At 40.5% G+C, this 19,617-nt stretch overlaps 2 protein-coding genes across 4 annotated transcripts in view; both read right to left on the bottom strand.

Annotated features, from left to right (window-relative positions):
* The window catches only part of pde1a (phosphodiesterase 1A, calmodulin-dependent), an 82,135-nt gene extending 77,674 nt beyond the window's left edge, over positions 1 to 4,461 (bottom strand). Inside the window, exons 1-2 of one of the 3 annotated variants that reach the window (XM_076747448.1) lie at positions 4,273 to 4,461; positions 3,285 to 3,925 (exon numbers count right to left, since the gene is read on the bottom strand). In XM_076747448.1, coding sequence (XP_076603563.1) covers positions 3,285 to 3,919 — 635 coding nt within the window. In that variant the 5' untranslated portion in view covers positions 3,920 to 3,925; positions 4,273 to 4,461. Of the gene's footprint in view, positions 1 to 3,284 lie in introns of all 3 variants that reach the window. The other 2 variants (XM_076747450.1, XM_076747449.1) reach the window with 2 other exon arrangements.
* An 11,615-nt stretch (positions 4,462 to 16,076) lies between these two features.
* LOC143330488 (uncharacterized) lies at positions 16,077 to 18,432 on the bottom strand. Its single transcript, XM_076747118.1, has 7 exons — positions 18,326 to 18,432; positions 17,754 to 18,123; positions 17,445 to 17,656; positions 17,018 to 17,264; positions 16,774 to 16,918; positions 16,555 to 16,664; positions 16,077 to 16,448 (listed from the first exon to the last, which is right to left on the bottom strand). The coding sequence occupies exons 1-7, from the start codon at positions 18,430 to 18,432 to the stop codon at positions 16,137 to 16,139; spliced, it is 1,503 nt and encodes a 500-aa protein (XP_076603233.1). The 3' UTR covers positions 16,077 to 16,136.
* Positions 18,433 to 19,617: the final 1,185 nt, after the last annotated feature.

The raw sequence follows: 19,617 nt of genomic DNA, 5'->3' as shown, positions 1-19,617 counted from the left end.
ATTTACAGCTTGTGGTTTTGCACAACCTCATGTTGATCTTATTGTGATATGTGTAATGCACAATTGTTGAAAACTTTATATCCCATTTAGGTCTATTTAGCATTAAAATCAAAAACACAGGAATGTAAGATCCTATAATGTCATTAATTAAAGTAATTATGAGTTGTGGAGACAGAAAATGTAAATTAATTCTATTCTGGTGTGTCTGTATGTTTGCATATGTAGTGTTTCTTTCCACCCCTGTGTGTCAGTGCCCCAATAAGCCACCCGAGTCAAAAATGTCTGGACATACCACTGCCTATGTGGGGGTCTTTGCTGCTGTTATCCCTGCCTCTTTTCTTTCCATGTAAGCAAATGGAAGGGCAGGGAGGTATGTTCTCTCTGTCTTCGGCTTTCCACATATGCAGAGCCATACAGCCAAACATCACGTACAGCAAATGGATAAAAGTTTTCTTTAACGTGATCCTGACTGAAATGCAATAGATTCCTAGTGCCAGGGTCAACTGTCCCTTAGAGCTCGGGCCCTAAAAATTGTCCTGTTTTATAAGGGTTACATATAATACTTTAATATTTTAATTGTTGATGTGTAAAGGCCCTGCATATCCATGGTCTTGTCGCACCTGTAAGGGTGGGGCAACTCAATACTTTTATCATATTGATTCCAATATTGTTTATGGTGATAAAACTGCCCCTCATTCAGACCCCTAAAAAGGATGTGATGTTATGGTTCCAATGTGGGTAACAAGTAATTACTGAGCAGAGTCATCATAAGGTATGGTACTGTAATATAATATTATACTACATATGGTAGGATGATGTCTTCTCCATGTCAAAACACAATGCATGCATCTTCTCACATTCACATGGTCAAAGCTGAACAATGAACTTGAAATTGAGTTTGCTTATTGCTTGGGTTTCATTGGAAAAGAATGAGAGAGAGACTGGATATTCGCAGGATATAAGTTTAATGAGACTGTATCTGGGAAATTCCCACTGATTGTACATGTCAAAGTATGTCAGAGTTCACTTCTCTGGAAATTTTTTAGACTTGTAGCCTGAAAAGACTACTGTGGAGTTAGAAAGAAGCTAGCTTATCAGATCTCTACTGCCCCTCATCTCTGCTTGTGGCTAGAAGCTCCAGGTTAAATTAGCCACTACTAATGGTTTTAAATAACTTTATGGTTTGTGAATTTTAATAACATTTCACCACACTGGGAACATTTATAATATATAAAAATCACTGTATTAACAAAATGTTTAATATGCAGTTATTATGGAGGTAATGTCATGAAGACCTGCTTGCAGATTGTCAAAGTAACACAACATGGGAGTTTCTCAGGAGCTCAGTAGTCAGAATAATAGGGACAGTTACAGCAGTGATTGAAAAATTTCATGCAGTAAATGGAGCTCAAACAAAAAGATACTACTACTACTACTCTTATGTTTGGCATTTCAAAGAAACCCAAATGCACAACACTCAGGTGGCAGGTTGAAGAACAAAAAGAAACATTTTAGGTAAACAATGAAGAATTACAAATTACCAAAATAATAACCGTATGGCACAGGCAGAAAAAAAATGCAGGACATGGGAACAAACATACAACCTGGCAACGGAAATTGGGAAAACACAGACTAAATACACAAGAGATGGAAGACTAACAAGGGACAAGTGAAATTAATCGACAGAGACAGAGGCAGGTAGTATAACAAAACACTTCAAATGAGGAGATACACTGTCAACATATAAAAAAGGAAATAACTAAACTAAACCCCCAAACCATGACACTCAGACCTCAACACAGTCTGACAGAACAGAATCTGAGCCTACAAACAAAACTGAAACCAGATTCAACACTACTCAGCAAACAGCTTAAGAGACAGGTTATGGTTGCTTGGAAGATTAATATCCATCCATTGTGGTATTGCATAATCCCAAGACCATATATGTGATGTCTAGCTCTCTCATCTCTTGTATACATGAAAATAGTGGAGCGAGACCCGCGAGTTGTGCTGTCCCTCTCCACATCAACAGCAAGCTTACATGTCCAATTAAAATGCCTGCAACCTTTGTTTGTTTGGTGTTGTTTGTTTATCATTGTATACCAATATAAGCAAACTTTTTTGGGAAGAAAAATACATTTAACAACTCACATATTTAATTGTATTTGTTGCTTATTTTAAGTTGAATTTTTATCTGTAAATCTGGAGAACATCTGATTGAGAATTACTCTATATGGTATCATTTCACTTTATATTGATATAATACAGTATAATATAATCATATTAAACAAATCTCTGTACCTGTGCCATGGCAAAACATACTGTGCTTAGGAAGCATTGCTCTGAAACTCAGTGATTTGCTTTAGTAGTGCTGGCAGGTAGATTTTGATACCTTCTGACAAAGGATGACCGTTACCCCCTATTCCCAGGCTTGATGCTAATCAATCAATCAATCAATCAATATTCCTTTATTTGTCCCGCGAGGGGAAATTTCAGTTCAGTTCATTAAGTGAAAAAGCACATTTCCCAAAATGTCTAACTGTTCCTTTAATTTCATAATCAGCGATGATTCTGGTGTTGGACAAAAATATTCTGTGGTCTTCCTGCTCTCATTACCTCATTAAAGAAATATTTTCAATGTGTGTAGTGATCATGTAATGAAACTGTAGATACTTAGTGTGTAAACAGACCTCAACATCAACATGACATTAAATCAAACATTTTGATGCTCAGTTTGAGTCTTCTCTTCTTCTTTTTCCTTTCTTTTTGTCATCCACTGTGTTTCCATGCCCTGCCTTCATGTCTGGCTCTCTCTATCTTTGCTGAGAGTTTGCTGCATCGCAACGCTGTCATTGCCATGGCAACTATGGAGAACAAAAAGACAAGCTATTTTACATCTGCTACCATAGCGTCAAATTCAGACAGAGGAGGCGATGTTCCTGCTAATGTTATTGTCCACTACAGAGAAAATACCTGAGAAACAGACAGACAGAGGGACAGGAAGCAGTAACCACATCAAAAAACACATGCATAGTCTCTGTCTCTATATTCACTGATGCTGCACGCCCACAGTTTTCCACTAATTTTCTGTTGATCATCTTTCCTCCCTTCTTACTCCATGCTAACATCACCAAGGCAACCAGGCGACCACATTGATGTCGTCCCCAAGGCTGTCAGTCTGATTCTAAAACTAACACTAATCGAGTGATTCTCAAAAAATCACCATTTATCAATAGTGCTATTACATCACCATCATCAGCCAGCTGATTGTACGTATTACTCACATTCCTCTCAGTCGAATCAGGACTTGGTGATTCTGCTCCAGAGTGTCCTCAAAGTCCTGCACCTCCTCAACCTGCTGCGCCTCCTCAATCTGTACCTCTTCTCTCTGGTGCTCCTCTTCAATATGCTGCTCCTGTTCAGTCTGCTGCTGCACCTCCGTCTGCTCTTTCTCAGTCCGTGACATCTCCTCAGTCTGCTCCTCCTCCTCAGTCTGCTGCAGCTTCTCAGTCCGCTGCACTTCCTTCTGCTGCTGTACTTCCTCAGTCTGCTGCACCTCCTCCTGCTCCTTTTGCATATCCTCCTCCTGTTCCCTCTTCTCAGTTCGTACCTCCTCCTGCCACTGCTGCTCAGAGTGCTGCACCTCCTCCCGTTCCCGTTGCACCTCTTCCTCATGTTGCATTTCCTGTTCTTGCTGCTCTTCTTCAGGTTGATTCACCTCTTCCTGCTCCTCTTCTTGCTGTAGCACCCCCTTCTCCTGTTGGACCTCCTGAAAATCTACCTGCTCTTGACCTACGTCTTGTTGGTGCATTTTCTCCTCTTTCTCCAGTTGCTGCACCTCCCCTTGCTCATGCTGCTCCTGCTCCTCAGCCTTCAGCACCTCCTCAAGCAGCTGTGGCTCTTCCACCTCCTCATTCATCTGGGCCTGTTGGAGGAGAAGAGGAGGTGGGGTTTTTTTAGGGTTTGTATAAGTGTTCACAGAGCAAAGTTTTGTCTCTGTGAAACATCCGGACGTCTCTCAGACTGAAGGAGTCGTAAAAACATTTATGCCGATCACAGCCAAGAGCATTTGGGTTCGATGGACCTTCCAACTTTCAATTTCCTGTGATGCCACCTGACAGCCTGGACTGTCCAAAATTACAATATCTGATTTGATCTGTTAGAGAATTTGAGGGGTTAAAGGTCAAAGACAAAGAACAGTTAAAAAAAAAAAAAAAAAAAAAAAAAAGCAGGAACAGACTAACTGCATCTTTTAGTTGATCAAACACCAACCAGTAAACAAGGTGATCAGCTGATGACTTCCTTTAGGAGTTCACAGCTAACAGTTGAGCTCTGCACTCCAGCACTGCGGCTGCAAAATGATCCAGCTTAATGTCCCAGAGTATTGCCGTAGCAACGGACGGAGGAGGTCGACCAGCAATAAAGACAGGATAGAGAGAGAGAAAAATAGAGAGAGAGAGAGAGAGAGAGAGAGAGAGAGATGGAGGAGGACAAAGGAGAAGCAGAGAACATCGGAGAGCGTTTCCGTGGTAACTCAATAACTGTTGCTAAGAGTGATGGAATCCTGCAGCCAACAGACCTCCCTCCTACTCGTCCTCCTCCCCACCCAAATTTAAACAAACGAAACATTGCACGTCATTCAGATGCAAACAACTCAATCTGTCCTCCCCTCACTTACCTGCATCTGAGAGAGAGAGAGAGAGAGAGAGAGAGAGAGAGAGAGAGAGAGAGAGAGAGAGTGCTTGCTTTGAATGAGAGACACAGCCTTTGTATGTCTGTGTGTGTGTGTGTGTGTGTGTGTGTGTGTGTGTGTGTGTGTTTAGATAATGATAGTATAATGTTGCCGAAAATGAGAGAAACAAAATCTCTCTAGTCGAGTGGCACAAGTGGTCATCACACTCGAGATTTGAAAGTGTAAGCCAACCAACACCTTGTTAAAGCCTAATGAAAAAATGTAAAGTTTATCCTAAGGGTGGTGCTATAGGAAAGATCATATGGTCATTAAAATCTATATTGTTTATCCTATTGGGAGCAAGAATGTCTGTTCATTAAATCAGCACTCATAGTATGAATCGAAAGACAGATTTTAAGAAATTACGGTCAAAATGTAGGCAGCAGAAGAGATACAGAGATACAGATAGTAGAAATAATGTGACTTGGTACTTTTAGATCATTGTATACTATAGGAAATTTTTAGCATTACAGTATAATAATAATGTCAGCTTTTAGTGTTTCTACTGTAATCTCCATACCCAGTTTATTACTGTAAAATGTAATATAGAAATGTAAAATGAAAACCCTGAAAACTGCTAGCACAGAAATGATTTGGACAAGTGAATACCTTACAAAATTTGTCTTCTATTAAAGTGTTTCTTGAAATTTGACATGGAATGCTTATATCACATTACATGTGTTACATTCAGTAGTTGATGCATTTCAAATAATCAAAGTATTGTAAAATAGAATCCATGAGAACAATTAATAATGTCAAACAGGTTCTCAACAATTTGTATACAACTTACATATCATATTTAATGCACCTTGCCTTCAGTATGCATCTTTCATGAGTTAGGATCATGTGCAATAGAAAGCACTTAAGAGAACAAGCCTGGACTTGCATAAAAGAGACAACTACACAGAGACTTGATACCTTGGAATAACATGACCATCTGGTTGCAGTGTGGGCTATTCCTGTGTGAAAGTGATGTCCTGTGTTGTAGCCCCACTCTGAGTCCATGAGATTTTTTTTAGAATGGACAGCCACATACAGATCAACAGTAGCTTCTTGGACACCACTGTCCCCTCTGTGGCCTTTGTTCCTCTCTTGGGGTTAATACCAATGAAACACCTGAATGTGTAACAACAGAGAAAGCATGTTTGGTGTGGTAAGTAAAGATTGTCTGCATGTAATGCATTTACCAAATAAAAATTTTAGGGTGTTTTCTCATGGTGATGAGAAGTTTCCCCACTCTAGATGAGGAGAAAAGCAACATAACACATCATACAAAAACTTGAAACAGCTCAACAACAAATTGTAAAATAGAGTCTCGTCCCGTAAGTAGCTTTTACAACAAATCAATGGAGGATCCCATCTTGCCTCGGACATTTGACTAGATTACAAATTATCATGTGTTAAACTTGAACGACCAAGCTAGGTAACCCAACTTAGTTTCTTGATTGTGCAGAAATCTGATCCTGTGTCTATGAAAGTCGAATAAATTGAATGTTACTGGTAACGTGGTTTAACAGAAAGATATCAAATGTTGTCCACTCAGCAGCTAAAAAGGAGACGCTAGCTAACTGAAAACACCTGCATGTATGCTAGCATCATGCAGTTAACACAAAAAAGACATATTCATACAATGTAAATTCAACACAAAATAAGACATCAGGGTAACGCTGACTTTTATAAAACCAGTTACCTTGTTAAGTAAACCACAGGAGCAGGATGGAGGACGATGTGCCATGTCTGTTGTCCAGGAGAAGAGTAGCACTTTACGCCTATTTTTTAGTATCTTTACATTGACTATGTGTTAAATGAGGTGGTGGGACAGGATGCAACACAACTTTGCTCAGATAAGAAATGGGCAGACTCAAGCAACAGACACAATGAAAAATAAAAAATATAGTTTGATACGTTAAGATTTTACAATAGCTTGTTGTTAATATTTTGATCCTCAGAGCACTAGTGTGCTGTGCTAAAAAACCTGTATTTTTACAGCAATTTGTCACAGTGTATGGTCTAGTCCAAAAACACTGCATACTGCATTTCCAATGGTGCAACTCAGTGATGTCTTGCCACCGAGACCCATCCTGCCAGCATGCCATCTATGCCTCTGGTTTGTTATAAATCCGTAGTTTCAAGGTCTAGGCCAAAATAAGGCGATTACATCATTATCATCATCAGATTGTTTTCTCAGATTTGACAAAGCTCCTCCAGAGTCATAGAGGACGTTATACAACTGCTTTTACAGTCTGAGAAGAACTACTTCTGTCTTTCTCCTCCTTTATCTGTACCTCATGCTGTATCTCCAAAACTTTGCCAGAAATACAGTATGTAGCAATTTATTTGTTTGATTTACCATTCACTTATTTGACACTAGGTCAGTGGAGCATAGTCAATACTCAAGCATTAATTTTCAGTGGTATTTGTGTAACAAAAAAAAAAAGTCATTCAAACAAACAAACCTGCAGGTTTTCTACTGCATAACTCTTCAAGATACAAACTGTTACAAGGTGTAGTCCTCTTTCCTGGGTCGGGGCTTTATCTCCCTTTTCCTGTTTATACAACTTGTTCTTTGAGCATATGACAATACATGGTTAAATCTTCAAGTTTTTACCAATTCTTGGGGTTTTTCACAGCACAGTGACTGGTAGATCCACAGACTCGTCTCCTGATGGTGAAGCTGTTCCTGACTGGATGCTGCAACCGACTCACTGTTTTGACCAGTTGTACAGAATCCCCTGACAGAGGAAGAGGAAAAGGAAGGAAACTTTTTTTTTTATCACTTAAACCATTTCAACTATTGAACTGTTTCACAAAATTTCACAAATTCTGTGAGTGAGTTCACAAAACTGAGGTCAGTGATGTAAGTGCTTTGCCTCTTTGATGATCCTACTATACTGCTGCTGGAGGAGGACACCAACAAGCGATGGAGATCCTAAATGACTGATGATGGAGTGAAAAAGTATATTAAAGGTCACTGGATAAAGTGTAGTGCCAGTGGATGATGGTGAGGGTGATATCTGTCACAAATTGTTCTCCAACTGGGAAGCGGGCGGGAGGTCACAGATAATCAGGGTGAAAAGATGAAGTGAAACTAAGTTGAATGAATATGAATAAATAAACATGCAAGAATTTGCTGATGCAATCATGCTGACCTTAATTTCACTGAATTCTATTACAATGCTTTATTAGTTGCTTTTTAAATTACTGTTAAAGATTGAGTAGGTAAGAGGAATTAGAGGCATTTTTTGTTATATTTGTTGAAATTGTCTTTGCATCCCGACAGCAATCAATAAATCAAATGCTCTGATGAAAAAAAAAACGATAATCTGGTGTCTGTGGCTGTCATAGGCCTGTAATCATAATATGTAATGTCGTATGCCCATCAAATTAATCTGGTTCATCTGGCCTGAATTTCCTGGGTTAGTTGGGCTAGTGTCGGTAAACTTGGTTTAAACTGGTCTGATTTGGTTTTATCTGGATTAACAACAATGCATATCTGGGTTCACATTGGTTAGTGTGGGTTAAGGTATGCTCACATGGTTTAAAGGTCCTATATTAGGAAAAACTCATTTTTTCAGGGATATGGGGTGTTCTTTTGGGTCTCTGGTGCTGCCATACACATACAAACTGTGAAATAAGACCGTCCATGCTTTTTTGAGTGAGATACGGATTTCTGAAAGTACCCTGCCTGCAGTTTCCAGATGAGCCAGTCAAATTCGGCGTGGCCAATGACATCATTGGCCGGCATATTTGACTATTCCCACCCACCAGATACAGTGCTACCTTTTCTACCATTTAGTTATTGAAAGCACCAGTTTAGGAATCATCATGTCGAGGTGCCATGCAAAGTGTTCTGTTGTTGGCAGTAAAGACAAGCACAAATCACTCCATCGAGTCCCAGCCACAGAGGACAGAAGAGCGGCGTGCATTGAATTCATTTTTGAAGGCAACGTCCCACCTACAGTTGGCAAAAAACTGTTGGTTTGTGCTAACCACTTCAAGATTGACTGTTTCTCCAAACTCGTGCGTGAAATACCTGCAGACAAGGGACATGTAAGTATACAAATAATTAGCTGTGTGTTTCTTTTGTAGATTAGCGTGAACTCGTGCATGTTGCCATTGAGAACGATGTAAGGCTAACCCCTAGCTTCTAGTTACTTCGAGTAAGACATTTTTTGACTAACCATTCAGAAGCCTCCTGCTGAATACTATGAGTCTGAGGTTCTGCAGGAGCCTCCTCTCCTTCTTCAGGATCCGATTCAGGTTCAAACATGTATGGTTGAACTACTGAAGAACTTGGTCTGTTCATTACCGCCATGTCCGCTTCTTTCACACAGATAGTGCTACGTCAGGGTCTACACTCTCCCTGTTACCATGGTAACAGTTTATGAGTGGGGTGTGGGCAAATGAGCAGCAGCTCATTTGTATGTAATGGCCAGCAGCTCATTTGCATTTAAAGCTACAGACACCAGAAACAGCACATTCTGAAAGGGACTGAAATAGAGGGAAGTAGAGGTTTTCCTAAAAGCTATTTCCCAGCAAACAGCTTCAAAAACATGTTTTCTGGAACTCATAGACTTGTTGAAGCTTTATAATATGGGACCTTCAAACTGGCTCATTTAAAGAGACCACAAGAGACCAGACCAGCGAAGAACAGAGACTAGAAGAAATCAACAGAGACCATTAGAGACTAAAAGAAAATAAACTAGAAGAGGTCAGCCTAGAGGCTCAAAAAGACAACACCAGAGAACAGATAAGACCCAAAGTGATGTCTAGAGTCCTGAAGAGACCTAAAAACACTACTGAGACTAGACAACAGGCTGGAAGAGACCAGATTATGGTCTCCTGGAAACCAGAATACATCATAGTAATCCAGAAGAGAGTAGGCCAGATCAGGAACCCCAGAAGAGACCTGAAGCGAGAAAATACAAGACCAGAAAACATACCTTTAGAAACGTGAATAGCAGAAAAGAGCAGACGATACCAAAAGAGACGTGAGACCACAATATACTAAGGGTAGACCAGAGACCAAAAGCAACCAGAAAATACAAGAGACTATTACAGGGATCAAAAGAGACCAGAGGGGAAAATCCAGACCTTATTGTGTGTCAGTGTATGTTATAGTCCATGTGTGTTCATGTTGTCCAACAGAGCAGGTCTTGTAAACAAACTCTCATGGCAACAGCAGACTGTCTGATTGGTCAACTATCTAATTGACTGTTAATTGGTTCTTCATAATCAGCACTAACACTGAAGAGACAATTAATAATGACCATAGAGGAGTGTGTGTGTGTGTGTGTGTGTGTGTGTGTGTGTGTGTGTGTTTTCAGTAATATATTCAGACCTTTGTTTGTCAAAAGGCTTTTGAGGCAACAAGTAGAACAACCTGGTTGGAGCTGAGGGACATGCGATTTATTTTCAGACCTTCTTTTGACAGAAGCTATAAAAACACTTCTGAAAACACATACAACTTTTTAATTTATTTTAGATGTATTAACTACACCCCCCCTCCAGAAATGTTTCAGGATATATAAAATGAATCTGCTTTGAAATATAATTATCTTGTAATAGTATCTACTCTTATGATATTATATTACCCGAAAATAATGAGTATGCAAATATTCATCATTTCCAAAGTTTAATTTCCAGAAACACATGATCGCTCACTGATTTTTCAGCATACAGTACGTGCACTGAAAGATTAAATATCCCACATCAAACTTGTATAAGCTGATATTGGACCACAATTTGCAAACTATTTGTGATGTCACAAAACCCAAGTTAACATCCAGGTGTTAAACTGAGATTTAAGGTGACAGCAGCTCTGGCTCAGCAGGGTCATCCACTAATTACAAGTTTGGTGGTTTGATCCCTGGCTCTTCCATTTGATGTTGATGCTGAACCCCAAACTGCTCCCAATGGCTGTGCCTCCTACTGTACTGTACATGTGTATTTAACCTGTATTTGTCTGAGACAAAGACAAAGAGGATCTGTCCAGAATGTCAGCATTAAATAGTAATATCATGTTTGCCCTTACTTACTGTTGACAAATTTTCACAAGATGAGACAATGAATGATGATGATGATGAGTTTGGAATCCAACTGTGAGCTCTGGTAATTTAAAAGTTTATGAAGGAGAAAACTAAGACAGGTATAGAGAGATAGAAAATTACTGTCTGACCTGTCAGTGACAGAACCGGCGACTCCTCACATGGCATCACCGTCACCACTGTTATCTTCCTGTCCAGAGCTGAACAGAAGGAGCCCATTGTCAGCAGACACCACAGGATGAGGGAGGGGAGGAAAGAGACTCCAAACAGACCGAGGACTCTGTACCTTTGTGTGTTTTTACATACTGGAGAGACATCTTCCTCCTGCTTTCATCCACATGCTGCTCAGCACAGCTATCAGTCCCTTTCAGTGTTGCTGTCTCTCTCTCACTCCCTCTCTCTCTCAGAATCAGACATGTATAGAGGTCTCTTGCTCTCTGCAGGAGGTTGAAGCCAGGAAAGGAGGCTCAGTGTATGTGATCATATTTTTATGAGTTTTAACTCATAGTTTAGCAGCGGGATTTTAAACCAGTTCAAAGTTTTAATTCACCTGAACCTGTTGTGACATGTGAATTGACGGTTAGCCATCCTGCTCTTAGTTACCTAATTAGCTTAGCTATGCCCATCAATTTTCCCATTCTCACAGGGAACATAATGCAGAGAGAGCCGGCCAATCAGAGCAAAGGGGACCTTAACGATACATGGACTAAAATAAACTAAAGTCCTTTAAACAGAGAGTCAGTAAAGGTGTTGCAGTAATGGGCAGTATGACAAAAGTTATGTGTTTTTCTTTCATATTAAAGCATGTAAACAATTTCTAGTAGACATCCAAAAGTATGAATGTGAAAAACAGGATAATATGGAACCATTAAACAATTTACAAATGAAAAGCTAGTTGAGTTAGTTAGAATTAGTTGGGTAACAAATAAAAAATAGAGAGAGAAGTTCAAAGCCAGCTTATTTTCTCATCTCCATGAAGGTGGCCAATTATTGTGTAAAGTGGCTGTTAATGTCAGAGGGTAGATTTGAGAAAGTAACCAAACTTGCTGGATGCAGCCCCCCACCCCTGCTGGAATATACTTGGCTCTTAAATGTAAACTTGAGGGGATTAATAGGGTCCCACGGGTGATACTGTACCTGTGGCATAGGTCTTAATGTATAGTTCAGCAATTATATTCCCCACTGTTAATGTCTTTACATTCCATCATTCATTTTGTCATATGAGTGACAGTGGGAAGGTTTACCTTTTTATTTGTTCTGACTGTGAAGATTGGTTCCTATATTGAAGACATTAATCTTATAAAATGGCTGACAAGTATATGGTTAGATTTGAACAGCTGTGCACTATAGATTTATAGCAAACATTAGTCAAAAGTAGGAAATAGTGTATTTGTTGGGAACTATTTTCACTAGATTTTCAGTAATGAGATTTATTGACACTAAGAAATATATGGATAGTTACCAGCCTTATCTTTTAGAGATTTTAGAGATCTTTTAGAGCAAACATTTCTGTTTCTGTATTCAAGTTTTTATGAATTTGTTTTGCCTAGAAATACCATTCTGAAGTTTGTGGCTGCCCACCACTCCAAAAAACAGTGAGGATGGGTTGAACACACAAGATGAATTTCCCCCACAAAGATTAATCCAATTTAACAAAATACAAAGGTGACTAAGAGAACAGCACCAAAACACAAAGGGGATATCATCAATAATAACACACAATGAGAAAATAATGTGTTTTGTCTCAAAACTAATATAACCCAGTCTGATGGGTATCACTCGAAGGAAGAGAAAAAATATTTTGAAACTGTGGATGAGCTAATTTCAACAGATCAATCCTTACATTTCCAGCACATGGTATCCCGTGTCAAAACCAGTTTAAGAAGTGTATAGGTTTTTTTTGTTTTTTTTTGTTTTTTTTGTTTGTTTGTCAACCTCACATATTCATATTACCTGGTATGTCCGTCGGTTATTGTGGATCATTACAGCAAAGCAGAACCAGACTAACATCCCATGTAGTTTTCAACAAAACACAACAAAAAAGTCCCAAATATTATTTATTTATTTATTTATTTTCAGTAAAATAGCTCTTTCAGTTTTGGGAATGACTGTAGCATTTTCTCAGTAAAATTAATTTGTGTTCTTAAACTGTCTAACTGCCTCTCTTCCTGCTTCAGTGTTTGGATCCATTCATTGTAAGCATTTTGTAGCTCCTCGGTTGTTCCAGGAAGCCAGGGTTGGGGGATGAGGCAGGCTGAGATGATTTGACCAATGAGAGGGCAGCATCAAAGGACTGGCCATCACATGACATCAGGTAACCAATGACCACTGCCAGTGCCAGTGCCTGTGACACTCCAGCGTTGCAGTGGACCAATACTACGCCTTTCTGAGGGAGAATCAGAGGTAAATGCTGTATTATTGATTTCAGCCACTTGGGGACAGAAAACCTCCACAGGAAGATGAAAAATACACAGTCTTAATAATATCTTCTCATAGAATTGCTATGGTAAATATGTCAGCAAACAGTAGCCTGTTAACACATCCAGAAGAAAAAGAGCAACATGATCATCATCCCTTTGAAGTTGTGTTGGTGACTACCTGATGAATGTAAATTCAATATTCACTGTCAGTAGCTCTGTTTTCGGTTTTGGAAAAATATCTCGCCAATTTGCTTCTGAATGTTTGACCTTCTTCATTAGCTTATCACTCAGTCCCTCAGTCACGGCAGGTTTAAGTCATAGTGCATGCAGCAAGTATTCGTTTTAAAAGTACTCAGTATGCAAAATGGTACCCTTCAGACAGTTAATGTATGGATATAATATATATACCTGGAAAATATTACAGGTGCAAGTGTAAGTGTACAAAATTCATCTCTTTACTGTGGCAGGGCAGAAGTATGAAGTAACAAAATCCTTGCTGTACATTTATATAAAGCACAAATGTACGTGTGTGTGTGTATATATACATATGTATATACACATACATATGTATGTATGTATGTATGTATGTATATACGTATGTATGTATATACATATATATGTATATGTACACATACACACACACATATATATATATATATATACACACATACGTGTATATATATATAGGATGATATAGGATAGGTATATAGGATATATATATATATCCCTTTCGGGGTTGCGGGGGGCTGGAGCCTATCCCAGCTGGCAATGGGCGAGAGGCCAGGTACACCCTGAACCGGTCGCCAGCCAACTGCAGGGCAACACAGACAGACATACAACCATTCACACTCACCAATTAGCCTAATGAGCATGTTTTTGGTCTGTGGGAGGAAGCCGGAGTGCCCGGAGAGAACCCACGCATGCACGGGAAGAACATGCGAACTTCTACACAGAAAGGAAAGAAAGGCCCTGCCCGGGATCGAACCAGAGACCTCCTTGCTGTGAGGCACGCGCACTACCTGCTGCGCCACCGTGCCGCCCTATATATATATATATATGTACATAGGGCGGCACCCTAACTACATTAGCAAACAATGCACGCAGATAAAAAATTACTGAGAAACCCTGTACTTCTATCAAAACCAGCTGGGATAATCTTGAAGGGGATAAGGTTTGTTTGTGATAATGTCATGATTGTGTTGTGTGCAATTCTGGTTAATCGCCATTTAGCTCGTGGGCAACTAGCAGCCGCACGTGGTGTTGGGGCGTGGGTTTCCATGCTATGAGTTGCGTGTGGAGTCTTGCTAGTAACTGTGTAAAAAAAGTAGTTATGGTAATAATTGTGGTTTTGATCATAAGGTTAACACATGTATCTAAAATGCACTACATACTGTGGTCTAAGTTAAGGTGTGTTTCATTTTGAGGTTATGTTGAATTTGTGCACCTTGAAGTATAGTGTAAGTTGCAATGTTGTGTCTATAGTTGTTATGAGTTAAAGGAAAAGGAAAAAAGGACATTGTAGAGCTGGGACTTTATTGGAGCAAACTTATTAATGGACATTATAATGGACCCATGATCAGTAATTGTCCTGCACTTTTGTGTAGACTGTTTTTTTGTAGAGCTTCATCTGGATCATCGCCGTCCGCCATCTCATCTGCTAGCTCATCCACATCTTCACTCCGTTGCCACCTTCATCCTGGAAACATCTCCATCTTCCCTCAACCTACTCCATAACCATCACTTTGGACGATCCTGTTGGACATTTGTTATAAAAGAGGGCGGTAGAACTTTTGAGTGCACTCATTCTATGCCGCCCATTGATTGATGCGAGACTCCGGTTCCTTTTACAGATGTTTATTACACCAACACCGTAGAACTAAATGTTCAAGTATACAAAATAAAAGACAAGATCAGTTAAATAACATGGCTTAGCATGTAGCTAATACCGATAAGAACACATCAAGCAACACTAACCACTTTAGCCTGCTCCTCAACCAACGGCAGAGTCATTCACTGCAAAAAGCCAGCTTTCAAAAACAAGAAAAAAAAGTACAAAAATTAGGTCTATTTTGCTTAAAAATAGCAAAATTATCTGCCAATGGAACAAGAAAATTTTGCTTGTCAAGACTTCCCAAAACAAGTAAAAATATCTAACGTCAATGAACCCAAAAATACCTTAGAATTAGTGTATTTTAACTAATAACAAGTGCATTTTTCTTGATTCTAATGAAATACACCTGACCTATTTTCTCAATATGTTGAAAAATATTCTTAAATTAAGTAAATGCTAGAACCATAATCTTGATATAATGACATGCACTAGGTATTATATTTCTTGAAACCAGCAAAGTCATACTATAAACAAGTGCACTTTTCTTAATACAGCTAAGCACATTTTTCTCATATGTAGAATGTTTTTCTTACAATTCTTGAAATAAGGCACAAGCCATGGAATTAACGCTTAGATAATCAGTGATCCTAACAGTACTAGAAGAGGAAATGGCACAGACCTGGTTAAATGAAATGTTTCTTTATTATATTTAACATGCACATGACTACAGCAAACATGACAGCCTCAAGGCTAAAAGGCAAAAGTGACACTTGAATACACTCATACTCACACAGATATACACATACAGTACATACACACACACAAAGTAGTGTGCATGCAGCTGCATATCAGCTGGACAGGTAAGAACAGGCAACACATTATTTCCTGCTTAAAATCACCCAACAGAAATTATAACTAGTGCAAAACAGACTGTGTGTGTGTGTGATGATATGAGGTGGTGAGAGTGTGGGTGGAGCCTAAAATGACAGGTATAATAACATACATAACAATATATAAACATCTGATACCGTGCCAGTGACCTCAACAAACTGTATTACTCAAGGCAAACATTAATGGAACCAGACATCAGCTTTGATATTCATGTACTACTCTGTGATGAATCTTTTCCACTCAGCCATAGCTTTCTTATACGAGGATGTCATGTCTCTGTCATGTATGGTGTCCATTAAGACCTCTGTTTGCACCACAGAGAGGAGTGTAGCTATGCATTTCGGGTAGGTGAGGTGAAAAGTGTAGTAGCATGCCATTATGTACATCATGCTGTTAGAGATGTCCTCTTTTGGGAAGATGAACACAGACACTGTGCCAATGGCCAGGATGCAGTTGGTCTCACACACAATGACGACGGGGCTGAGCAGTGGTCTTCCCTGGAGGAAGGTGTTGGGGTCTTCGGCAGACTGAAACACAAAAAGAAAAACAATCACACACAATTCATTGAGACTGTGGTCAAGTAATGGAACACAAGAAAAACTGTACACTGTCATACATGCATGAATTTCTTACCTCAAGGATGTGAAGCATATCCTCACTTGCATGCCCCAACTTCTTGGGTGGAGCAAAGGGCGATGGAAACAGGTCCGGCAAAGCCTTCATCATGGCAATGGTTTGCTTTACTGTGAAAAACAAAACGGTCTGACTTTATTTACTGCAGTATTAAAAAACAAAACAAAACAAATCATTAAACAAACATGGCCACCAACTTTCTATTAGGTCTGTAATTACCTTTATTTGACAATGGAGGCCTCATGACTTTTTTGAAGACCCCATAAAACTGGGTCTTTTCACAAAAGGCCCCCCAGCGGTCCTTCAGCTCAGGTACCAAGTGGGACTTTCCTTGAGTGAGAATCCTCTGCAGTTCATCCATGATCTGCCACAAAAAGACACGTAGAAAATAAAAATATCAATGTTAATGTTTTACTACTACAGTCTTATCAAACATAAACGTAAAATGATTAGATTTGCTTACATGATCCACCTCTCTGAAGCAGGGATATGCTTGAAGAATTTTGGTAGGTCTATCCTGCTCTTTCATAACATCTGAGTCAATGCAAGCCCGTCTTGCTTGGTATTCAAGGTCCAAGAGCTGGGCAACATCCTTCTTGTTGGGTCTGGGCTTGGATTTGTATAGCTCCTGCAGAACTCTGTAGTGTCTAGCCTGGTTCTGTGGGCTGTCAGTAGTTTCAGGTCCTTCTGTTGAAATGAATTTACTATCACTGTTTCTACCATTACAGTTTTAAGATATATAACAAAAACAAATACCCAAAGTATAATGAAATAATAATTAATGAGGTTTTTTTTTAAAATATAAAACTAAATTAGAGCATCCCCCCTTGTCAATACTAGTAGTAGTTTTAATCAAAACACAATCTCAATATGTGCTCTTACCATCCAACTGTTCACCCTCAGGGGAACTGCTTGCTTGTGGTGATCTTTCCAAGATTATTGTGGAAGTATTGGACTCAGTGTCATCAGCAGATGACTCCAGGCTGCTGCTACTCTCAAAGCTAATGCCCCGCCGCCTCTTTCTCGAAGGAGTTGCTCCCTGCTTCTTTTTAGCAGGTGTCACATTCTGAACCCTTTTCAAAAGCTGCTTCTTCACAGATTCCTGACAAAAACACAAAACAGATTGTGTAAAAATTACATTAATCAAAATGAAATGAAACCATACAAGCACTGATTCTAAATAAAGCATATCCTCCTACCCACTCAGCTCGACCGGCTGCAGACCTGTCCCGCAGCATTGGGTAGTACTCAATGAGACGCTTAGCTATCACAGTTAGCTCACGGCTGCATGGATATTGGAAATCATCCCCTGCAGCTCTCTTGATGGAAATCATGCTTGTTACTGTATTTCTTATTAAGCGACAGCGAAGCTCTTTGGAAAGTGTATAGCCCTCTTCTTGTCCAGCACGCTGTTTTTCAAAAAAGGTGGTTCTTGACTGCTCCAGCTCTGAATCTGTGTATACGACATATTGCGGGCTTACAAGCTGTACAGTCCTGCTCTTAACACGTTGGTCTCCTGGGTTTGAAGGGGGGAGAGAAGTGGGGGAGGAAGAAGGTGTGGGCAAAGGGGTTGAGGTAGCGGGGTAGTGGGAGCTGGCAAGCTCACAAGTCCCAGAGGAGGTGCCTGGCTTGTCTGAATCCTCACCCTGAAAAAGATAAGCATTTATCGTGAGTCAATAGCAGTGCATTAGAAACAACTACCATAAAGGCAATGCCTCACTGAAATTATGAATCACGGCATGATCAAATCTCCACAATGTTAAAATGTAATATCACCTGATTTTCTCCATGTGTCATCTTCCAAATGGCTCTCCTTAAAAAGTGCTCAGGCCCCGGAAAGAGATCACGCAAGTCCTCCTTAGAAAGACTTGGGAGCATGTCTGTGCTGATATCAGAGCATGTGAGCGGAGCGGAGCGTGAGCGAGCGGGGAGCGGAGCGGACGAATTTTGAAAGGAGCGCAGAGCGGGACTTTTTTTTCTAGGATGATTCGGGTGGAGCGGGGCGTTATCCCGCTACAGTTTTGCTCCGTTACCGCTCACATCACGGACCCGATGCATGCCCAAACATACCCCAGAATGCATCGGTGTTCACTTCAGTTATGCTACTGACAGCAAGATGGAGTTCGCAAAATATTTCAAAAAAGAGGCCGTCATACAGGTGCACTATTCTTGTCAAAATAACAGATGGTGATGATAAGGAGAAAGAAAGAGAATGTAACGAAATTGTGTCTGTGAGCAAAGATTCACTGTGGAATCTAAAAAGACACCTCTCCCGCAAACACGATGGTGTGCTACGTGAGCACTCGAGCAAAAAAGAAAAAGGTGAGCATTTTGAATTAGGCTATAGTTATTTTAACTTAGCCTAAATTAATTAAATAGGGCTATTGGTTTTTATTAAAGCAGATTCGTATTGTCCTCATAGCCAGAGTCGTTGTCCAGGGTTTGGGTCGTCGGGGCCCCCGCCCACGACTGCCACCCAAAACACAAAGCACCGGCCCCTTCTGGTCCTTCCTGCGGGTGGTGGGCCTACGGGAAGATGGGCCCACGTCGCTCCTTCGGGCTGAGCCCGGCCGGGTCCCGTGGGCAAAGACACTCCTCAGCCTCCCTGGGAAAGTCTATTCCAGGGTACTGGAGAGGAGAATCCGGCCGATAGTCGAACCTCGGTTTCAGGAGGAACAATGCGGTTTTCGTCCCAGCCGTGGAACACTGGACCAGCTCTATACCCTCCACAGGGTGCTTGAGGGTTCATGGGAGTTTGCCCAACCAGTCCACATGTGTTTTGTGGACTTGGAGAAGGCATTCGACCGTGTCCCTCGCGTCATTCTGTGGGAGGTGCTCCGGGAGTATGGGGTTGCAGGCCCTCTGCTGAGGGCTGTGCAGTCCCTGTACAACCGGAGCAGGAGCTTGGTCCGCATTGCCGGCAGTAAGTCGGACCTGTTCCCGGTGCATGTTGGACTCCGCCAGGGCTGCCCTTTGTCACCGGTTCTGTTCATTATTTTTATGGACAGAATTTCTAGGCGCAGCCAGGGACCGGAGGGGGTTCGGTTCGGGAGCCGGCAGATT

The sequence above is a fragment of the Chaetodon auriga genome, chromosome 13 (genome assembly GCF_051107435.1).
Source record: "Chaetodon auriga isolate fChaAug3 chromosome 13, fChaAug3.hap1, whole genome shotgun sequence".
NCBI classification, from domain to species: Eukaryota; Metazoa; Chordata; class Actinopteri; order Chaetodontiformes; family Chaetodontidae; genus Chaetodon; species Chaetodon auriga.
The sequence above is the reverse complement of the archived record's forward strand: the minus strand, read 5'-3'. Positions and strand labels throughout refer to the sequence as shown.